The sequence below is a fragment of the Osmia bicornis genome, chromosome 4 (assembly GCF_907164935.1).
Source record: "Osmia bicornis bicornis chromosome 4, iOsmBic2.1, whole genome shotgun sequence".
Classification (NCBI taxonomy): domain Eukaryota; kingdom Metazoa; phylum Arthropoda; class Insecta; order Hymenoptera; family Megachilidae; genus Osmia; species Osmia bicornis.
Genome location: NC_060219.1, coordinates 10,372,443 through 10,394,234, shown reverse-complemented (window position 1 = coordinate 10,394,234; position 21,792 = coordinate 10,372,443). Strand labels below are relative to the sequence as shown.

The window sequence follows — 21,792 nt, the reverse complement described above, 5'->3', positions numbered from 1 at the left end:
ATCGCTTGAACCTACTGTTTCGTGTGTGTACATACTGTGTGCAACGAAACCTGGCAAGTCGTTCGAATAAATATCATTTTATAATTTAACCACTGCCAGAATTAATCACGGCCGATCCTGTCGTGTGTTTGTGTGTGTGTGTGTGTGTGTATGTTTTGTTGTATATTTAAATAAAAGCGTCCATTGGTATGGAGAATCGGATTCGAGTTCGTTTTTTTTAGTCCGTTTGACGAATTGGGACGAGAGGTGTGACATTACCGACGAAAACACCTTCTATTATCCCGATTATCGACGAAACGATAGGCACTAATAGCGAGTGTCGAAATTACTTTATCAGGATCGATCGTACGAGCAACGATCTTCAACCCTAAAAAGTATCATCCAAATAGACTCGCGACTTTATATATTCTTTTTTTCTTTCAGCTGACTAAAATGCTCGTTCCCTTCCTATTGTCGTTATTCGTTAATAAAACGACGAGGAATAAAGTTTCTTATAGCGAAAATAACGGATGTTGAACGCATTCGCTACTAATACCCATTTCTCTAGCACAATCACGAAAAAAAGAAAGAATCGATACAGCGGAGAGGTTAAGAATCCTTACGATTATTGGAGGACAAATGGCAAACATTTGCATTCTCGCCAAGTTGCTGTGCATTTATTTATTGCCCAAGTGGGACGGAAGTCACGGATGATTTGGCACTCCTGTTTCATTCTCTAACGCCTTATTTACCTACATGTTCATTTTTCTTCTACTTCTTCTTGCGCGATTTCTATCAGTTTCACTTTTCGATATATTGCATAATTCATAACCTGACAAATACGTTTTTTATGATATTCTACAGAACATTACAATTTCAAAAGCAAAGTTATTTAAATCTTCAAAAATGCGTCGAATTGAAATTCTTACAATGATGTACTCGCAGAATATAGTGAAGTAGAATGAAAGAGAACAGTCAGGAAAGAAAGGCTTTATCCTCACAGGGACGAAAATTCGTATTTCGCGCGGCTGCGCGCGATTCGATTGAGATTATCGATTCTCGATCGGTCCGATTCTCCATTGAAATGGGCCCGCCATGTTACGTGTACACGTTCTTTCTTTGCTTTTTTTGTTATTTTTTTGTTATGCACAACCCACATCAGTATTGTTACTGGAAACTGTAAATGTAAATTGATTCTTTTTTTTAATTATCCACGCTTAAAATACATTTTATACATACTCCCACCATACTCTCGCGCTATAGTCGTTACCATAAATCGTCGTCGTATCAATAATCGTCAAGCAATAGTCGTCGTCGTGATCATCATCGAAAAGAAAGAAAAAAAGAAAAAAAAGAAAAAAGAAAAAAAGAAAAAAAAGAAAACACAATATATCGTATATGCAATATCGCAGGTCGTTCGCTGTAAAATCTTACTGGTTCTCTTTTTCTTTGTTCGCAAAGAGAACGCCGTCCATCAATCTTCGTCATCGTAATTTTTTTTTTTCTCGTTTTGCGTGACGTATTTTTTTCTCTCTCCATTTCTCACGTCGCTTTCGATACTCCTACGTTTTCTTAACACGCACGGTTACATTTTTCTTTTCCTCATCGTCTCTCGAATAAGACATAAAGCACGCGGGGGAAACGGCCGGAAGTACGCGTGAAACAGAATCGTAACAGGAAGCGGAGGAAGTTGTTTCGCGCAATAGCGTCTCGGTTCTCATCGTGTGTGCGTCTCTCTCGCCGATAACACAACGAACCAAGAGTGTCCACCTTGGAAAAAGGGATCTCTCTTTCTCTTCTTTGATCCGGTATACCGGATCCCTTCTTTTTTTTCTCTGTATGCTTCGTCAACGACACGTGACGTCGTATCAGGCACGTTTTGATCATCCTCGACACGCGAGAGATCACTTTCCTTACATTAAACATCGCGAACATCTTTCACAAAGAATGTCCATGGACAAAGAATTTCTGGACGTTAATCGTGACCAACGCGTACTTGTTGTTTCGTCGATATTAATGGCTTAATTAGTTCGATAAAGATCGAAGAGTATGCCTCAGCATCGCGATCAAAGTGATTTCAATGGAATGCATTTTGTCTCGCGTTTCTGAGCGAAAGGATCGATCAACCCTTTTCGAGGGTTAATTTACCATAAATTACCATAACTTTCAAGATGCTTACAATTTCGAGCTACGATTTTTCACGATTACAGTCAAAATAGTTATTTATTGTACCTTGATAGTTGGATTTCGTTGTGATCACCTTGGAAAATATAAATTTATAAGCTAGAATCAACGTCGGATCGAAAGGTTTGAAAGAACTTACACTGATCAAAGGAATTAGGGGATCGATAAATCGTTAATAAAAGTTTGATATATGGACATTGTACCGAATCGGATTTGGAGAAAATCCTTAAAGTATTAGATATTGGATATAGATCCGCTAACAAGTTTGAGCAGTGTACCTTGAACAATTACGATAACGTGTTACGAATCGTTATCAAGATAATATGTATCTTCTACGCTCGTATAGGCAATAGGCACACGAAATATTTATTTCCAGGCGTTTTTAATGTTTGATTAGAACACCTTCTTGCACTATACGAATGATATGATTGCATAACAACTATTCGATTTACATGTTTGTCTTTACTTACGTAAGACAAACATTCGCTTATAAATGGTCCAGATAACAGATAAACTCGTTTTATCGTTTCGTACGTACGCGAATCGATGTTCGACGATTTTTCGAACCGATTAGTTAGAAATGTTTGACGCGATACCGAGCACGATACATCATCTACAATACGATCGATAGATTTCTCGATCGAATTGCCGATACCCACATTAACAACAGGTTTCATGCGGTCGACGATGTATTGGACGAAAAAACTTTTAATTTTCTTCTAAAACGATCGTTCGCACCATTCCTTTTCCTATATATTTTTCATTTACTTATTCATTTTTAATTGAAAGATGCAATTTTTCAAAGCAGACTTAAATTGCGCTCGGGTATGGATCGATCCCGAGGCCGCAATATTGCACGTCCCAGTCTAAAATCGAGCATAAACGCAATCGAAAGGATTAACATACATAATAACATTAATAATAATAATAGTAATCGTAATAGCGATAATAATAGTAATAATTAGCGGAAGAAGAGTTTGGGATTCAGGGTGGGGGGAAGAAAAAGGAAGCGAAATGGAATTAACAGAGAAAGAAAAAAAAGTAGGTCCGGTTCCTTTCCCTCGTGTATCTCACGGTGTTTTGAATCGGTGAGAGAGATACATAGGTACATCTTCTTCCAATTTAATGAAATCGTTTCCTCCATTGTCGATAATGTTCCACGCGCTCGTTCGTCACGCTTCATTCTCGCCAACAATAATTATTTAAATTCCTCTCTCTCTCTCGCGCGCGCGCTCTCTCTCCACATTTTTCCATTTGTATACATATATACTTTTTTTTATTTTAATTAGTGAATATAATATTTATATATATATATATATATATATGTATATATATATGTAATGAACATACGAGCCTTTGTCAGGGGGAGCAATGCAGTCGTCGTCAATAAAAAGAGTCACGGGTTACATTATACACCTATACAACAGGACGAAACCCTCCCGTGGGATCGTCCTAACCGCCCTGTCTGTAATTCTTGTAAGTATATAACTATCTCCTTCTCGTTCGTTCGTTCGGTCGGGTCTCCGCAGCGTGAACCGAAGGGAAGAAAGAAAGAAAGGGAAGAAAAAGAAAAAAGAAAGAGAAGGGAAAAGGGAAAACAACACGTTTCGTTCCTTTCCTAAGTCGTTGTTCTCTTCCCTGTTCCTCTTTTCCAGAGGGAACGCGGAAAGGGAGAACCCTCGTTCGGATTTCGAAAGGGCAGTACGTTGCCCAAGAAGGACAAGGAAGCTCCCTAACGCTTCTATCTCTTTTGTTTCGCATTAAGTCACGATTAAATCAATTCAGTCGTTCGAGTGTGTATAGATCATACACACTTGAGGCTCGATCCACATTAGTAGCTTCAATTTTCGATTTCGTTTCGATCAAATATTATTCCATCATTTTTTTGTTACTCACGTACGAAATTAATTTATTTTCATTCAAATTTCCTGCTAAATTGGGGCACCAAAGGGTTCATGGTGTAATATTTGCTCGAACGAATCGCGAGGGGATGAAGAGCGTGGATCGGTCCTAACACATTATTTTCAATTACCCTCGGTCCCTAATGAACGTGTTGAGCGCTTAACATTTCTCGATAGTACGCAGCATTTCTTACAGATAGTACGCGTCGTTTCCTCGCCAATGAAATCGATCAGATCGATTTCCTATTTATTCATTTCTTTTTTTTTTGCATTTTTTCTCATTTTTGGCATTTTACGACCTCTAACCCTTAATCTGATATGAGCGATAGAAACCATGTTTCTTCGTTCTTCTTCGTCCTCCTCGTCTTCACCGTGTTCGAAGGCTACACGATAGCGTGATCTCACCTCGTTACATATTTCTCTCTCTCTCTCTCTCTTTCTCTCTTTCGCGTGTTCCTTTATAACTGCTCGATTTCGTGTTGAGCACCTTAGGATCGCGATCCCGATGAACATTCGGCAGATATTTCTGCGATCGAGCTTTTCACGACGGATAAGAAGAGATAAAAAAGATCGAGAAGCGTGCATTGCGCATATGAATTTGTTCTAAGATCCTTATCAGCGATATCTTGATTACTAATAATACCCTTTGCTTAAACAAACACGTTAGCTCGATCTTTCCTATTCGGTCGTATTGAAAAAAAAAAAAAAAGAAAAAACTTACAACTCGAGCAAAGTTTCAACTCGTTCAGCTTACGTACACTCGTACGTGTCTATCTCTAAAGGCTATTCGTGTACTGTACAATGATGTCACATACTTATATTCGTCGAGATTAATGAACGTTATGTACAGAGAGAGAAAAAAACAAAAAGACATCACGATCTGTTCGCGACGCAACCACTTGAATATTAAACGCCTTCTCCTCCGCTTGACACACGTAACTCGACTCTCGAATTCTACGACCATTATGCAACCTAGTTGCACGCTTATAGAATCGATTCATACTCATTTCGAAAGGTCGACTCGTCTAATGCGTAGATACGCAATTAATCGAACGTTAGACGTTAACGTTGCCGAGAATCTTCGGCTAACGTTTTCACCCTTCGTTTGAATACGAATGGTTGCGAAATAAGTACACCCGAGGGTAACGTAAGCTTCTTTTGGTTAAGGGTATTAGAGCTACGGTTTACCTGAAGAGTAACTGTACGTAAAGAAGATGGACAAATAAGGCCTTACCTTACACTTCTCCCTTCGACTAAGGAAAGTGATAAAAGGACGTTAAGAAATGTATAAAAAAAGTGTTGGATGCAACAGAAAGTTTTTGGACAAAGACTTTGGGTTTTAGGAGAACCTAGGGAAAATCTAACGTTGACCTTGCTGTCCTTAATCAAGGGAAGCTCAAGTTACACCCGACTGTACAGGTGTTCGATTCGAATTGTCGGAGAGAAACTTGACAGCCCGGTTCACCGTGTGAAATCAAGCACAACAAAGAGCGACGGAATCAACGAAAGGAGAAAAAGGCGATAATTAACGGTGCGCCATTCACCAACGGGACCAACGATGGTCCGGCGTCGGTGAGAAATTTCGCTAAACCGTCCAACGAAATCTGCACGCAACCTACGTATTACAAAGTCTCTAGCATCACAGTCTGAAAATATAGTACTGCCGTTTTTATACGGCTAACTCGCTCGTCGATTGGGATCTAATAAGGACGTTAACGGGAAAGAAAAATGATAATAACAATACTAGCAACAATCTCGGGCCACGAATCCTCACCTACTTCCTCTCCTACACCAGTCATTTCTTTCATTTTCTTTATCACCAACGACAACAGAACGAATCTAAATTCGAGGCACTCGTTGAAAATACTCGCATTGTTAGATAAGATATAAAGAATCTGCGCGCGACTTTGTTCGAAGATTCGAAATTTCAATCTTTCTACATTCCTGACGCTTCGCGTGAAGAAGAAACGGCTCGATCGGAAATCTGTTTTTCCTTTGAAAGAATTCCTTTAAATTTAACACCCACTTTACGTTTCAAATTAGGTATTTAATACCGTTGATGAACGAACGGAAACGATAGCTTCTCTAATTAAAAAATAAGTAATCCAGTCCGGCTAATTGCTTCCGGAAATTGAAGATAAAGTTTGCCACAAGATTCCAACGCAGAAAAATACCGATATACGTATCCGAACGTGCTTGGTTTTATCAAAACAGGTGTACAGTAAGAACGACGATTAAGTGAATCGCGTGTAATTGGAAACCGGAACTTGCGCGTACAGATAACCGCATTTTTCACGTTTTCTCCTGGACTCGCGATTCGTAACGGATCAGACAGAAAACAGAGTTTCGAATCGAGTTTACGCCGATATACCCAAAATAATACGAGTTTCGTAACAACGTCAGGATAACGCGTAGAAAATGGTAAACAGTGACGAAACTTTCGCTTCGTTTCACAATCAACGAATTTAACGAGTGTCACCTGTTCGTTCGACAAAGAACTCTTATTTATCCTTCTTTCGGTTCAATGACTTTATGGATCGTTCGAATATCGATTCAATATATGTATAACCTCCGGCAATTGTTTCGGAGCTGTTCAATACCGAGACATTCCATCCAGCATACCTGGTGTTAACTCTATCGAACAAGGACGACACTTTTTTTATCGTTAATGAAACGCTTTATCGAACAACAGGATGTCCAATTTTAATTTACATCATCGTTGATTAAAATTTGGATACTCCGTCGTAGATAAAATTAGGTACGGAGCAGGATGGATCTCCGAAAATCCTAGTTACGTCAATGAACTTGATGGAATTTGACTGAAATTCTGAAAACGGGAGAGATACGTGGATGTTTTGTGTTCGAAAACAGGTATACTCTCGGTTCTACGGTTTGACGTTAATCCGTATTTAAATTCAAAAAGCGTACCGTTAATTTTCAATAGACGACATCCATGAAAATGGCACGTTGAATGGAACGACGGTGAACAGGGGCTCGGGTTTCGTGGCACGTTTCGAATACAATTTTAGCTATTAGCGAACATGATGGAACCTTTTGTATTTTATAAATACCTCTTCAAGAGAATCCTAATTCGGTATAGAAATACAGGATCCCCTTCGTAATTGAAAGAAGAGTTAATTTCCTAAGAAACGAAGATATTTTGTGAAACCGATAAACGAAACTATTGTAATTTTAAATAACTGTACCGTGTATGGCCGATTTCACTGTACCATTCAACGTGTTAATTAAGATCGATGCTGAATCACGATTGTTGAACAATTATACCGTGTTAACGATTCGGAAAGAGAAATAGACCGTGAGAAATACAGAATGAACACGAACGACGTCTACTTAAGGATGTGACTTATCACTTAAACTTACAAACGACACATCGTCTCGCTCTTTTTTATACAACTTTCTAAGACACGATAATTCTCTCTTAATAATTTATCTAAGTATGCCGTTTCGATAATGTTGCGTTTCGTGCTGAAACGAGGAAGAAAAGGAAAAAAGATGATCGTACGCATTCCACTTGTTTGGTCAACTTATTAACACATATTCGTAGTAATTAACGCTTCACTTGTCTATATTTGAAATTCATAATCTATTTCGTTGACCTTATTAAGATACGTGTAAGTAAAATTAACACATTCTAATTGCCTGATTTTCAGTGTATCAATTATCAATTTTATAGCCTCCTCTTAATTACACTTTTTAATTTTGAAACTGTAATAAATTTAACTGGCTGTGAAAGTGTAATATCCTCTTTTCTTTTAAACGTTAAGAGTTTCTTTTTATTAAACGTCCACGCAAACATAATCTTTGAAGCCTTTTCTTTCTCGCCAGTGTTCGCAGGTATTGATATTATTCGCGTAAGAAATAATGCACGTAAAATTATGCTAGGTATATTGTGTATATATATATATATATATATTTTTTTTTTTATATTATATGTATAGTCATTTTCTCTCGTTTTGCTAGAATTGGCACTTGGATTTTCTGCTCTTATTTTTTTTTTTCTTTTTCTTTTCATTTCGACCGTAAGTTTCGCGCAAATCAAGGAAACTGTACAAGAGAGAGAAAGAGAGAGAGACGAAAAACATTTGTAACATTATTATCGAATTAGAATCGATAGAATGCGAGCGAGTCAATAACACATCGATTCACGTGAACTATATCTTCTACTTCAAGTTAAATATCACTCGATAGACACTTAGACGATAAGACACTACGTATATATCTTTTGTGATAGAGCGTGAATCGCTATTCGCGATCTTGTTGCTTCAACGATCTTCACGCGATAATAAGTTCATCGTTCCAAGGGTTTTCCAAGAAACCTATCGATAAAAAAAGGGTACAGAGACACCTATTTCTTTTTGCACTAGTACAGTTCATAAAAACGAGGATAAAAAACGAATAAAGGAACCACAGTCCTTTGATAACAGATGCGAGGGGGATTTTTGGTAACGAAAAAGGAAAGAAGGCACTGCTATTGCTCGATGACGAATAAAATGCAATGGAAAGGAATTTTAATAACTACGAAAAATAAGGTAAAGAAAAGAAAGTGAAAGCAAAAGATTGATCGACTGGAATTTTGATTAATTTCGAAGGCGCGTATCGATCGCGCGATCTACGATACTTGGCTACGATATTTCATTATCGATAACTAATTTTAACTACCAAATACCTAAGGAAGTTGAGAAAAAGAAACCGTTCAATCCTCGAGAAATCATAATCGGTTACGAGTTATCAAATGCATTGTTAAGAGCACTTACATCCGCGAACTATAACAGTTTCATGAGCCTGAAAGAACAATTTGTCAGACAAGCCCGTTGATTTTTCTCTTCCTTCTCTTTTTCACATTCGAACATCGTCGTATCGCGTGCGGACATCTTATCAAATCTCATTTAGAAATTGCGACACGCATCGGAAACGCGTGTTTATTGCATCGTTTAATTAAGTTGCACTTGGATCTCTATGTAAGTATTTACTACAGTTCTGAGTGTCTTTTACCTCAGTCTCTTTGGCACTGTCTGTTTAATATTTCTCATAGATTCGGTCATCGAAAGATGGATTGCTCGAGTGCACTTTAATCCTGGCCTATGTGTTTTAGGGCTTCTAAAAACGCGTGTACGTTGTAAAATTCCGAACCTATCCTTTAACGTGATGTAATTTATTGGACGGTAAAAAAGTAACAATGTTACAGAAAGAAGTAGATGAGACAGGGTGAAAGCAAAAGATTGATCACTTGGAATTTTGATTAACTTCGAAGGTGCGAACAAAGCACGTAACGAACATTAATGTAATTTGCAGAATGCGTTCGTTTTGATTGATTATAGCGAATCAATTTTTTGTTAAAGGTGAAAGTTTGATATCAGATCGGTAATTCGACTTGTTAATTCTTTGGGTAGAATACTAGAAGGTAGCTACATCGACGTAGCAACAGAGGATCGGTGTTTGCTGTTTTGCACTGTGCAATTTTGTAAAATAAATTAATTTCTCTGTATCCGCTTGTTATTTAATTGTAAAGTAATTCGATAAAATATGAATTCAATCCACGAGTTCATTCACATTTAGCAGAATATAGATTACTTTATGGAAAAATAAATAAAACAGAGGAGAATACAAGAAAAATCATGGACCAAATTCATAATTTCTACGAAAGAAGAAATCTATGGATTTCTTTCTTTCTCTATTGAACCATCGTACACCGAAGTAGAATATATATGGCACAGTATGACAGTGTGATCGTAAAATAAAATTAAAAAGAAGAAGAAAAATGCCTGGAAATTTTTATTTATTTTCGTAGTTGTGTTGTTCTGGGTTTATTATACAAATACCTGTCGAACTTTTTAATATATACTGTTCTCTGTCCACTGTACGCCAGCCTTGCTTCGTAAGAACGATGATTAATATGAATGAGATAAGAGATAGTGAAAGGAAACGCAACGAATCAATATTTCAGAATTTTTATTACATTTTCACTTTTATTTATTTTTTCGTAATTGCAAGGAAAACGTGAGCAAAAGAGAAAATAAGATGCCTATAATATTATTATCTACAAAAAAAAGAGAAAGAAAAAAACGATACGTAGTTCAGTTTATAACAACGAAATATATCAACTGATTCCTAGTACCATTAATTACAACCCATATATACTTCGTATTAGATATTTTACAATTCTTCCTTTTATCTATGAACACACACACGATAGAATTTTATAATCGTATATATGTATATATATATATATATTTAATTTTTATTTATCTAGATATATATATTTGTTTTCATATATTTATATATAAAAATAGGTTAAATTATTTATCCTGACGTTCTTTTTTTTTTCTCATGTGTGCTTTGCATTTCGTTAAAATTCGTTACAACCAGTAGAAAATACTTGTCAATACTGTGCCATGCATTCCCCACCGACGATCCTATCTTTTTTTCTTTCCCGTCGCAAAGAGTTAACGTTTTAAACAATTATCTCTTTTCTTCCTTTTCTCTTCTCGACCGACGTCGAATTCACTTTCTTTAGAATAATATTTTGAAATACCAATCGATGGTCGTCGCCGATAATGTGCAACGTACCTCGATATTCTCCGGTCAACTTGGATATATAGTACGTAAATGAGCAAACAAATTGCACGGATTGTTTATAAAACAGCAAACAACGGATCTTGGAAAACAAAATCGAAGGTTCTTTTCGCTCGTTGCTCGTTAAGGCCAAAGAAACGCCATCGTATCTCGATTTCCATTGTACAGAAACATGCATAATGGTAGTTAATCGCTTCATAAAATTGCTTATCAAAGAAATTCATTTAAAATGAACTCGAGTATAAAATGAGGAAAGTGTAAGATAAAATTTCAGTAAAAAATACAGTACGAAATTTCTATCGATGAAACAATCGTATCAGAAAATTCAGATAATTGGTCGATTAATAATTTTAAAAATCCTACTTCTATAAGCCTGAATAAGAATAAATGTTACTGAACAATGAAAATTCGTTCACTTGTTCAAAGGCGATAATCCACGAAACAGAAAACGCAGGTAATCGCAACAAGAACAGAAACGAGCGATAATTCGCTAAATCCTTTCGAATCAACGTCGTTTTTGTTTTGGAAGATCACGCGAAAGAAATGGATAACAATGAAGAATCATTAGATCATTCAGCAATCACACTTTCTTTTGATAGTCCTTCGTCTCCGTTCGATTTATCACAAAACGCTTATCAAACGTGAAATAAAATGACGAAACGTGGAAGAACGTTCGTGTAGAAATTAAAAAAAGGAAAAAAGGCAACTCTAAATCGATCGAACAAAGAAAACGGAACAAAACGATCGGACATAACAGTAATAAGTAAAGCTACCGTACGATAAAAACAATTTGAAAGCAAAATACAGCAGATAATGTTTAAATAAAAACAAAAGACACTGGAAACATTAACATCATAAACTTTCGTTATTCGCATTCAATGGAAAACATCGGCTCGATAATATATATTTAAACTTCGTTTCTTCCTTTCGTTCCAGTATTTTAGGTTCTAACGAAGATATCTCGCCTATTTATCTACTTATCCGAAAAATATTAATTAATAATAGCAGTAGCATCGATATAATAATATTAAATGGTATTCATCGTCATTAATAATAATGGTACGCGTAATATTGGCGCATAATGTACAATATTGTATACTATATATTCATCGTCGTCAACGATTAAATAATTACTACGAAACCTGTCCGTTTCTAATACCTCGACTTTATCTTTCTTCGTATTTTTTTTTTTGTTTTAATTATTATCTATCTTTTTTTTTGTTGTTTATTTTAACCCTTCCGCGTGTACAACATCCACGAATGGCGCTGAGCATTCTCCCTTTCGATGACTAATTTAAAATATCTGTAATTGTATAAAAATGGATCTACTCTAGCGTACGACATACACAACCGGAAACTATTGATCGCACGAATCAGAAGGGCCAAAAGGCCCGTTTCTAGTTTCAGTTCTGCTTCTATCGTGGCTTTTCAATTTAGAATTAAATTGATTCGCTCGATTATATCACTTTATGGCAGGTAAATTCTAAGAGACACAAAAGAGTAGTACTTAATAAAACCTCGTCTCTACTTTCTTTGCATATTATTTGTGTGTGTGTGTGTGTGTATGTTTTTTTTTTGTTTTTCTCTCTTTGTAAGTTGTGCCATTTTGCTTACCAGTTAAGGTAGCCCGAACGGTGAAGAAATTAAAGAACGAAGAAACAACAAAGGATCGTCCTATAGATTGACGAAACGTAAAGGTCTCTCTCTCTCCTTAGCTGTAGATTAATCCAGTTAGCTTTTTGCTTGAAAAAAGAAACAAAGAAAAGGAAACAAGAAAGAAACGGAGGAGAAAAAAGATAGAAAGAAAAATGAGCGGACAGCACGCGGTTCTTCGTGTAGGATTCATACGCGAATTCTCGTGGACAGTCTCTGCTAGTCGAGCCATCTTTTTTCCTTCCGGCGGAAAAAAGGAAATACAGTCTCCTCCGGACGTGGCACGTGATAAGCCCCTACTACCTTTTTTTGGACCCACTTCTCACATTCGCAATTGTGGTTATCATTTTAATCTATCGTACTCTTAAACTGGACGACACACTTGGACGTGCGCACGGTAAGTAACTAATTAATAGAATTAATTTACTGCTTTCTCACAATATGCCTTCTATCTTCACCTCTTCCCATAATCATCCCCTGTCTCGTCGGAGGACAGATTTAAACAAAAAAAGATAATTTCTCTGCGTACTTTCAGCTCGCCTGGTTCATGTATACCTGGCTTTCTCCGCGAATTCCTCCATTCTTCTTATCTTCGTTTTCTCTCTTCGGATGGATTTTCTATTTTTTTTTTATTTTTTTTTTTTTTAAATGTTTTCTTTTACTTCCTTTCTTCTTTTTCTTCTCTTCAAACGTACCGATTGTCGTAAAGCCCCTCATCGGTGTGTTTTTACCATTTTGGTCGAAGTAGCAAAGGCGAGCGTTTATCGAGGATCGCTGGCGATCACGCGGTAAGTCGAAGAGATCACAGTCGCGCACAAGTCAGTGTTATAAGAAATCTTCGACCCGCCCACGGTCGTTAACAGCGTGAAAGGTTTCCAACTGTGATGGGAATTAATATTTTCTTCTTGCAACCCCGGCGACTCGGAGAGTACTTGACTTGTTTCGGCGATAGAACCCAGGAACCATGTGGACCGTAAGATCAGCCTTGGAACATGCCGAGAAAATGCAAATTCTGCGACAACGAAGACAGCAGCGTACCGGCAACCGAGAAAAGGTAGAGGATAACAGGCGGCCCTTTCAGTTTGTGTCAGTAGTGCAAACTGTCCACCCCCTTCATCTCGTTGCTACCATTCGCGTTGCCGTTGCTGTTGCTGTTCGTCATCATGTTGCCAGTACAGTTTTGCGTGTCGTACTCTAACACCAGTCGCTTGATGTGGCTCAATTTTTCGTGCAAATAATGAAACCGACGTTTCGTCTCCTTGTGTACAGGATCCCGTTTCGTTTCGTTATAATCGTGTAGAATTTGCCGCCTTATTTCCTGTTGAAAACGGAACGAGATCATTGATAATCGCTGATTAACATTTCTTTTAAATTTTTCCGTGCGAATAAATATTATAATTTCTATATACCTCGTATTCGTCCCAGTTACCAGAAGTCTCTTCCTGTTTCAATCGTTCCTGAAGCTGTGCGAATCGTTTAGACACCTTGGCTACTTGAGCATGCAACCTTCGATACTCCTCGTAGTCGGCGTTGAATTCCGCCTTGTAACGTCTTCTCTGTTCCGCGCTGCTTATTGTCGTGTAGTACCTGCGAACAGACGAGGCGGGAGCGTAAGTATACGTTCGATTCGCTGGCAAATAAATAGGAAAAGTTCCGAGAGATAAGCATACTCACGTGAGGTAGTCCGGATACTCCGATGATTTAGGACTCTCCGCCAAATCGAGACTGCAGGTCGACGTAGTGACGGTGTTGTCCTCGTTGCCGGCATAGTCGGGTGTTGTAAGATCGGTGTAATTGTTACTGCTAGCCGCGTTGTTTCTTTTCCTAGTCTCCCGATCCCTGTCGCTACCTCGACCCCTGTCGTTTCGATCGCTCCTGTCTCTCCTCTCGGCGAGTATTCCGTTCGAACTACCACTGTAACTACCTGCACTACCACCTTCACTCACGACACTGGGCATCGAACGTGCCGCGTAATCCACAGACGTCGACCCATTGCCATCGGCACCGGACGTCGCCGACTTACCGGCATGGTGGTGACGACCGACGCTCAGTGAACTACTATGGGCTACACTACTATGAGAATTATGGCTGTTGGCCGCGTTGTTGCTGGCGGTGCTCCCGGACGTCCCTGTGCTCGCTACGATGGCATCGCGATGTCCTATCTGGCCGGTTTCTTCACTATCACTGGTAGGCGTCAGGCACGGTTTACCAGTGCCGTAGTTGCCACCCCGCAGCACATCACTGTTCGCTGTTCTTTCAGCTCGATACTCGTTACGACGATCACGCTGATGTTGCCTCTGGTCCCAGCCATCAGCCACACCGCTCCCACCACCACTGCCACTAGCACTGTTACCACCGGCTCCACCGGCAACCGCACTGTTAACACTGTTAGTACTACCACCACCAGCCGTCCTTCCGTTCTCTCCTGCATTCGACGAGCCGGAATTTGTCTCCGGTTTTTTGTAATGGGATATCCGGGGTCTCTTCGTAGGTAGTCCGTCGTTGCCTTGATAGTAGCCTGGTCGTTTGTTGCTCAACAGAGAAGGTGGAGGCGCCGTGATCGCGGGCGGGGAACCTGGATGCGTGGAATTTGGTGATTGTCCGCTACCTGCGATAATGAATTCGTTGAATAATGATTCTACGAAGAACGCGATATGGGAGACGTACCGCTGGATCCACCGTCGCTGGAACCAGGAGGAGTAAGATTCTGAGGTTTTCTCCTCTTCAGCATCGCTTTCTCCTGTTCGGTATAATAAGGCCAGTCTTCCTGCACGTCGTTCCAAACGTACCTGTGCAAATGATACGTGTTGTCCCTCATGAAGGCTACCTGTTTCAGAATCGTCGTCATCACGTTACGTTCTCGATCCTTGATGCCCTCTGAAAAAGAAAAAAAGGAATTACGATTTAAATAGGTGATATATCAACTATCCATTGTTCGCGTCTTACCTCTATTTATGCGATCATACAATTCAGGCTTTTTGTATGGCCTCAGAGCGAGGAGATGTATGAGTCTCTCCCTATTAACAAATCAAAAATGTATTTAAATAATTGCCAACGAAGAGAATCTTTCAAACCGTCTGTACGTTTACTATGAAAATATATTGATCATTTTTTCCTGAACCTACTTCAATGGCCTGCGCATAATATCGGAGATCTTTTTCTCCGGTTGATTTCGGGACGGTGGTGGGTTGCTAGCGGCTGGCTTGTAAGAGGAAGACAGTCTAGACTGACTACCGGAAGTTGGAATGCTCGTCGATTCCCGATGCCTCGAATTCGATGGAGACGGTATGGGTCGTCCGCTCGATTTCACCTTCACCTTGCGTCCGATATCCGGTCCGTTTGCCTTGATAACCCTGGTGCTGGTGAAAATAGAAACGACAAACTTTTATAGTATTCCAGAGCTTTAAAATTGCACTTCAATAGGGCATAACGTTACTTTCGATCGACCCTCTTAGAATTCGCGACATTTAATAATTGCAAGCTAAAAAAGACTGACAATTTCCTTCGAAGCGAATGAACTAGTTCTCTCGTAATATTAAATATTCATAATGGAAAGTGGTATATGCGAAACTATGCGAGCCTATACACGGTGCTTGAATGAAACAAGAGCAAAAATAACGATCTTCAACGCCCACGTTCATTTCACTCCGTCACTTCCAGTTGAAAATTACTCCAACGATAAACGATTCTTAAAAATACTTTCTCGCAATAATTACGAGACAGAGAAATCTACCGGAGGTACGTACAGGTACATTAGCTGCGTATAAAAAAAATTGTACATCATTCATCATCCATCATGCTGATGGATTACTCGACGTGTTTCTAAACGATACAAGATAACGAATCACAAAAAAAAAAAAAAAAAAAAATAAATAAATTATGAAAGTGAACAATTTTTCCGCGTCGTTCTAATTCTAATCTCATAGTCAAGAGTTGTGTAAATCTATGGTATTGAAGGAGTTGGCTTTGGTGATGCAGTCGGTGCATTACACCCGGTCGAATGCCAATGGAATTTGCCACTTTATCGGCTTTTATTCTCAACGACGCGAAAATCCGTTCGTTTTCGTTACATAATCTGTCCCCGTGAACCGTACCACGATAATACGTTGTTACGTGGTGCAAAAGCGAGAGAATCAAGGGTTAGAAGAGCTCGTGACGAAGCAAGCACTTGTGAGGCATTCTTAACCTTGGCCATGAGGCTGTTAAACAAATTAGCCGACCTCCGAACGCAATATTCTCCGGACTGGTTGACTTTCAGTCGTATTCGCCTTCTTACTCTCGTCTGTCGCGAAGAGGAGAAGAATCGATCGACTAGAAGATCGTTGAATCGAAATTAAAAAGACAGATGTTTCGCTGAAGGTTGAAACGATTTAACGCGTTCAACTCCGAGGTTTTATTGCCAGGATGGAATCTTTCCTTTTAGCTCTTATAAAATCTGAGCCATTCTCTTCTTTTTTTACATTGACAAATCAAGAAAACGACCGTCACAGTCTGCGAAAGGGTTAATTAATTCAGATACCGGACTCTTTACCCTGCCAAATCGACGCACATTACGGAATCCGGACGTTCAATTATCGGAGGATCGCGTGAACCGTGATATCTTGATAAACACCGTTTCTATAAATAGCTAAACGCCGCTCAACTTGTTTATCAATCCGGAATGCGTATGAATATGACACTTGGAAGGTGCTCGAAATAGAACGAACGAGCGTAAAACGAGGCTGTTCCCCCTGTAACCAGTGCGTCGTGGAAAAATCTACCTTCGTCTGATGGACGATCGATCAGAGGTAACCTCGTTCGATATCCGCATCTTCCAGAGGGTGACTTACCATTTGTTCTTGTTATTCTCCTCGGCGACGGCCATTCGATGCCTGGTTGTCTCGTACACGTCGTCGTTCGCCTGTATCCGCATTTTACACGGCAATGCGCCAAGGCTCTCCAGACTCCTGGGCAGAGAAACGGCCGTGATAACGATTATTTTATATAGAAAGTCTTGGGTTTTCAATAGTCTCTATTGTAACGGTTAATATGTTAGAGAAAAGAATGTGAAAATTTGATAAAATTACATTTGAAATAATTTGATATAAGCTGCAAGGAGGAACAGATAGCAGAGAAAGATAGAATAAAACATGTACGGTATAACTCACTTGGGGCCGGTTTGTTGGATGCACTCGAAACCACCCTGAGGACCCTCGATGTCCTGGTTGCCGGAAAGGCTGAACGTGAAGCCTGCCGATCCATGACTGGATTGCGTGGATGGAAAGGAGAGTTGCTGAAATCAGAACACCGTCGGTTATTCGTGTGCCTTCATCCTGCTAATAAGGTCGCATTAAATTACGAAACAGCTTATGGTGTACCTGTCGCGTACGTGACACAGCCTGTTATATACCTACTCCCCATACGTATACCTATCCACGACGGGTATATATATCTTCACCTGTCCATTTATCTATTTATACGTCCGTCTTTAAGTGCCTTTAAGTCTTCTCGAGTTTGCATTCAATAAGTTTTATGTTCTTTGATTTAATAGATAATAGACAATACGTACTAATCCGTAGCTTAAGCTTCGAAGTGATATGCCATAAGTGGTACTTTGCGATATCTTTATACCATGAATATCTAGATTTCTAATTAAAATTTTTCATTGTAACACGTTCCCGTTTACGGAATAAACGGAAGAACGGTGATTAGATGCACCGCGTCGAATTACCTTTGGCCTGGACGATACAGTTTCACGGTTACACCATTTGGCCGGCTTTGACGCGGTCTTGCACGACCATAATTTTGTCGGATAACAAAGGTGCGCTGTGTTCCCGGTTATCAGCGCGCTAGATAATTCAGCCTTGCGTCGAGCACGCGTGCGGATGCGTTTATTCGTCGGCTGCGAAATTAGTACCGATAAACGATGCGAAATTGCAACGGCACGAGCGTGGAGTTTGCTGGATTACCGTGTAATCTAGGTAATCGAGCATAGCTAACTCGAATGTATCAATTAAAATCGTACGTCATTGGTATTTAGTACTTTTCGTTTCGATGAAACAAAGGTTGGGAGGCTTGGGTGCTCAAATACCGTGCATCGCCGACCATCCGGAATTTTTAAGTCTATCTTTACTCAAATAATTTCGCAAGATAATAAGGTTGATCGTGCATGGGTCATATCGAGACGTTATCGAAATCCTATAAACGAACGAGACAGAATGTCATTCGAATGATTGCAGCGACATGAATTTTACGTTAGTCTTTACGATACGCGTGCGATAAATTGCAGGTGAATTGCACGTCACCGAATGATATTTGCTTTCCGCGGCTGCATTTTAATGCTTCAAAGGCCAAGGATCGTTTTCAAGTGACACGACGCTCGATCGATCGCGTGTACACGTAATTGTTACTTGATGAGCACGCGTTGATGGCTTCGTTGACACGTGGGAAATCTTCGCCCCGAGACTGCGGCCACTATGCGATGAATGGAATTCTTTATGGGTGGACGGAATCTTAATTTCGTGCGACTAGAATCAGACACGGATGGATGAGATTACGATGCCTCGTAGAAATTCAAATCTTCGTGCAAATCACCGTATCGAGGAAAAATAAGAATCAACTGTTTTGATATAGACAGGAAACGAAGGTGGATTAGACTTGGTACTTTGCAAATAATTTGCATCGTTCTTTAACGCTAAAATAAACCTCTCCTTTATGCCCATTCAGGCAAAGAAACAAGCAATTATGGCTCGCGAAAGCGAGTTATAAAGCGACTTCGAGCGTGTATCCGAAGGTCGCTGCAATAAAATCTTGTTTCGAAGGGATGCAACGAGCATTACCATATCCGGTGTGTATCGAACGTGGAAATGGCAAATGGTCCGCGACGAAACCCGGTGGAAACTTTCAGACGTTCACGATAACGTAAGTCTCCTTCGGGATACAGTGGCAAGTGTGCAGTTAGCAAAAGTCTGACTTAAGAATATATTTGCATCGCGACGAGAACACGGTGTGCATATGCAAATTTGGATTGACGACAGCAGAGTGTCTCTTTCTATTCGTAGAATTTGAAAAATATGTTTATGGCATTCTCCATGAATTTCAAACGAATAAACCATACGCGTGTTTGTCCTCATTCTCGCCAAATGTTGTTCGAAGACAAGAAAGGTTATCGTTAATTACGTTAATCTTTACATACAAACTTATTATCGTTTCCCAACAATTCTACAATTATTATTGTAATACCAGTCGTACTGTCAATCGTTTCGACACACCAGCGGAATTCATTTATCTTTTATAAAACGTGTTCATGGAGGGGGAGCAAAGCAAGAAACATGGCTCTCTATGCTTTCGAGAATTAACTTCTCTGTCCGTATTAAACGAGAGCAATGCAGCTTTTTCCCCGATTGAATTTCATCGAAAGTCAGTCGAGCACAACCAGCTTATTTCGCAACGTCCACCGCGTACCTCTGCCATTACTCTCCCCGGCTCCTTCTCAACCTGTCCCCTCTTTCCTTTCTCTTCCTCGATACCAACGAAATCCTTTCTTTTTCCCCGTGTGTAGTAGCTGTCGATCAGCAACGCCTCCTGACATTTTGGAACCGATATTTCTTTTCTTTTTTTATTTCGAAACAGCTTACCGAAGCTGAATTTATTAACCCCTTAGAGCACGAAATGCTGGTCACTTCATATTTCGTTTATCGTTACGTTCGAATAAGTTCTAAAATTATCAAAGTCAAGAATACGTGACTCCGATGGAATCGCGAATTCGATATAATCGACTAACTGAAATCTGACTGGAAAATTGTAATAAATCGGCAAAGCGGGTGGCAACGCTTGCGAAACCCTTTATCCGCATGACGGTGCAGCGAGTTGAACCTCGCAATCGCTCGAAGGATATTACCCGCTTTCGATAATGTAACACTCCGTCACGGGATAATTATTTTCTTGCTCTTTTCTCACAACTTTTTTTCGACGCTCTATTTTTCACTTTTCCTTTTTTTTTCTCTCCCCGCCGAAACCGGTCCTAACGCGGTCACTAATGACGAAACGATAAACGAATGTTGTTTATCGAGCGTTGTATCAATGGAGCCGTATTTCGAGCTCCGGGTACATGTACATTTTTATCATTCGTAATTTTCAATTTTAATTATAACTCGTTTATTTCATGAACATGATTTATTTTCTATCGATGCCTGCCGTGCCGCGTACGATTCTTATCGTGACGGCAAACGCAATGAAATTATACGGGGTATGACAAGAGACAAGCGATCGTGATCCTCAAGGAGGAAGGGAACTTCTCTCACGGACATTCACGTATCGAGGACACAGAGGATCCCCACTTTTCTTCTTTGCCACTTAAACGAAAGGTTGAATTGCGCACGAGAATGCGATATGAAAGTTTCGTGAAGGGAGCAAAGCCGTTCGTTTAAATTTCACTGCACGAAGGACGACCATCGTCTCTGTATACGCAGGATATTTTTCTCGTTTTACTAATGTATGTATATAAATAAAATATCATCAGTCCGATCATTGAACAAATCATTTGAAAATTAAATACAATTAATTTTTGTTTTTTTTTAGATATTCACAAATATTTTATATCTGAGATATTTGAATAATGCTGAGCATTCTATAAAATCTAGAATGTAATTGGTTTGAAATGATTGATAAGAGAAAAAATTCGACCGAAATCGGAGTTGATTTCCTTGTAACTTAGAATTGAAATGATCTGTGCTACATTTATCGAGGTCTAGGTCAGATGCCAGACGTACAGAGAAGCTAGTGTACATAAAAGAAACACCGTGAAAACGTAACGCAAAGATAAAGCGCGTAAAATTACGCTCGTAAAACATTGTTATGAAACGAATAACGAAGAATAAACCGTAGAAAGGGAAACGCGGTGTGATAAAATACTTTTTATTGTTTCTTTGTTATCATACGCCCTCTCCCTCTCAACGAAAACGACGAAAAATTCAAGATTTTTCCATTTCTCACAACAACAACGGTATAAAATGTTAATTTAAAATTAATTTTGTTTCTTTAGGTGAGTACACTTGCAGGAAAAAATATTCTGCTGCAATTGCCGTGCTAATTTACCATGCACACTTATGCAGGCTACAACCTTGCTGTATCACAATCAGGCTTAAATGTATTCTCGTATACATTTGCAACAAAATACAGCAATGCAACGCAAATAAGACTGCGATCTGCATATAGTGTGAAATATTTGCCAAAGTCGCACGCCCTGTCCACGTGCGTTCAAACGAGGAACAGGACTGAACAAATGATTAGATTTTAATGCTAATTCCCTTAGATAATTATTATTCATAAATCTTACGACGATCGATACATCAAACGAGTTGTACTCTTTTAGAATGGGACGATTCGATTTCGATTATCAGCTCAGCTTTCGCTCGTCTATTCGCGGTTGCCAGACAGCTTCGTATGTATTTTGGGTGCTTAAGGCCGCAACAGCTGAGCGGCGAACACGCGTTCGTGGGTC

The 21,792-nt window shown here is 39.3% G+C and overlaps 1 protein-coding gene across 1 annotated transcript in view; it reads right to left on the bottom strand.

Moving 5' to 3' along the window:
* Nucleotides 1-8,045: 8,045 nt before the first annotated feature.
* Nucleotides 8,046-21,792, bottom strand: part of LOC114875806 (RNA polymerase II elongation factor Ell) — a 71,704-nt gene continuing 57,957 nt past the window's right edge. The window contains exons 3-10 of the mRNA XM_029186521.2: nucleotides 17,459-17,583; nucleotides 17,141-17,257; nucleotides 15,437-15,670; nucleotides 15,258-15,328; nucleotides 14,979-15,188; nucleotides 13,986-14,919; nucleotides 13,721-13,898; nucleotides 8,046-13,629 (exon numbers count right to left, since the gene is read on the bottom strand). Coding sequence (XP_029042354.1) covers nucleotides 13,399-13,629; nucleotides 13,721-13,898; nucleotides 13,986-14,919; nucleotides 14,979-15,188; nucleotides 15,258-15,328; nucleotides 15,437-15,670; nucleotides 17,141-17,257; nucleotides 17,459-17,583 — 2,100 coding nt within the window. The 3' untranslated portion in view covers nucleotides 8,046-13,398. The remainder of the gene's footprint in view (nucleotides 13,630-13,720; nucleotides 13,899-13,985; nucleotides 14,920-14,978; nucleotides 15,189-15,257; nucleotides 15,329-15,436; nucleotides 15,671-17,140; nucleotides 17,258-17,458; nucleotides 17,584-21,792) is intronic.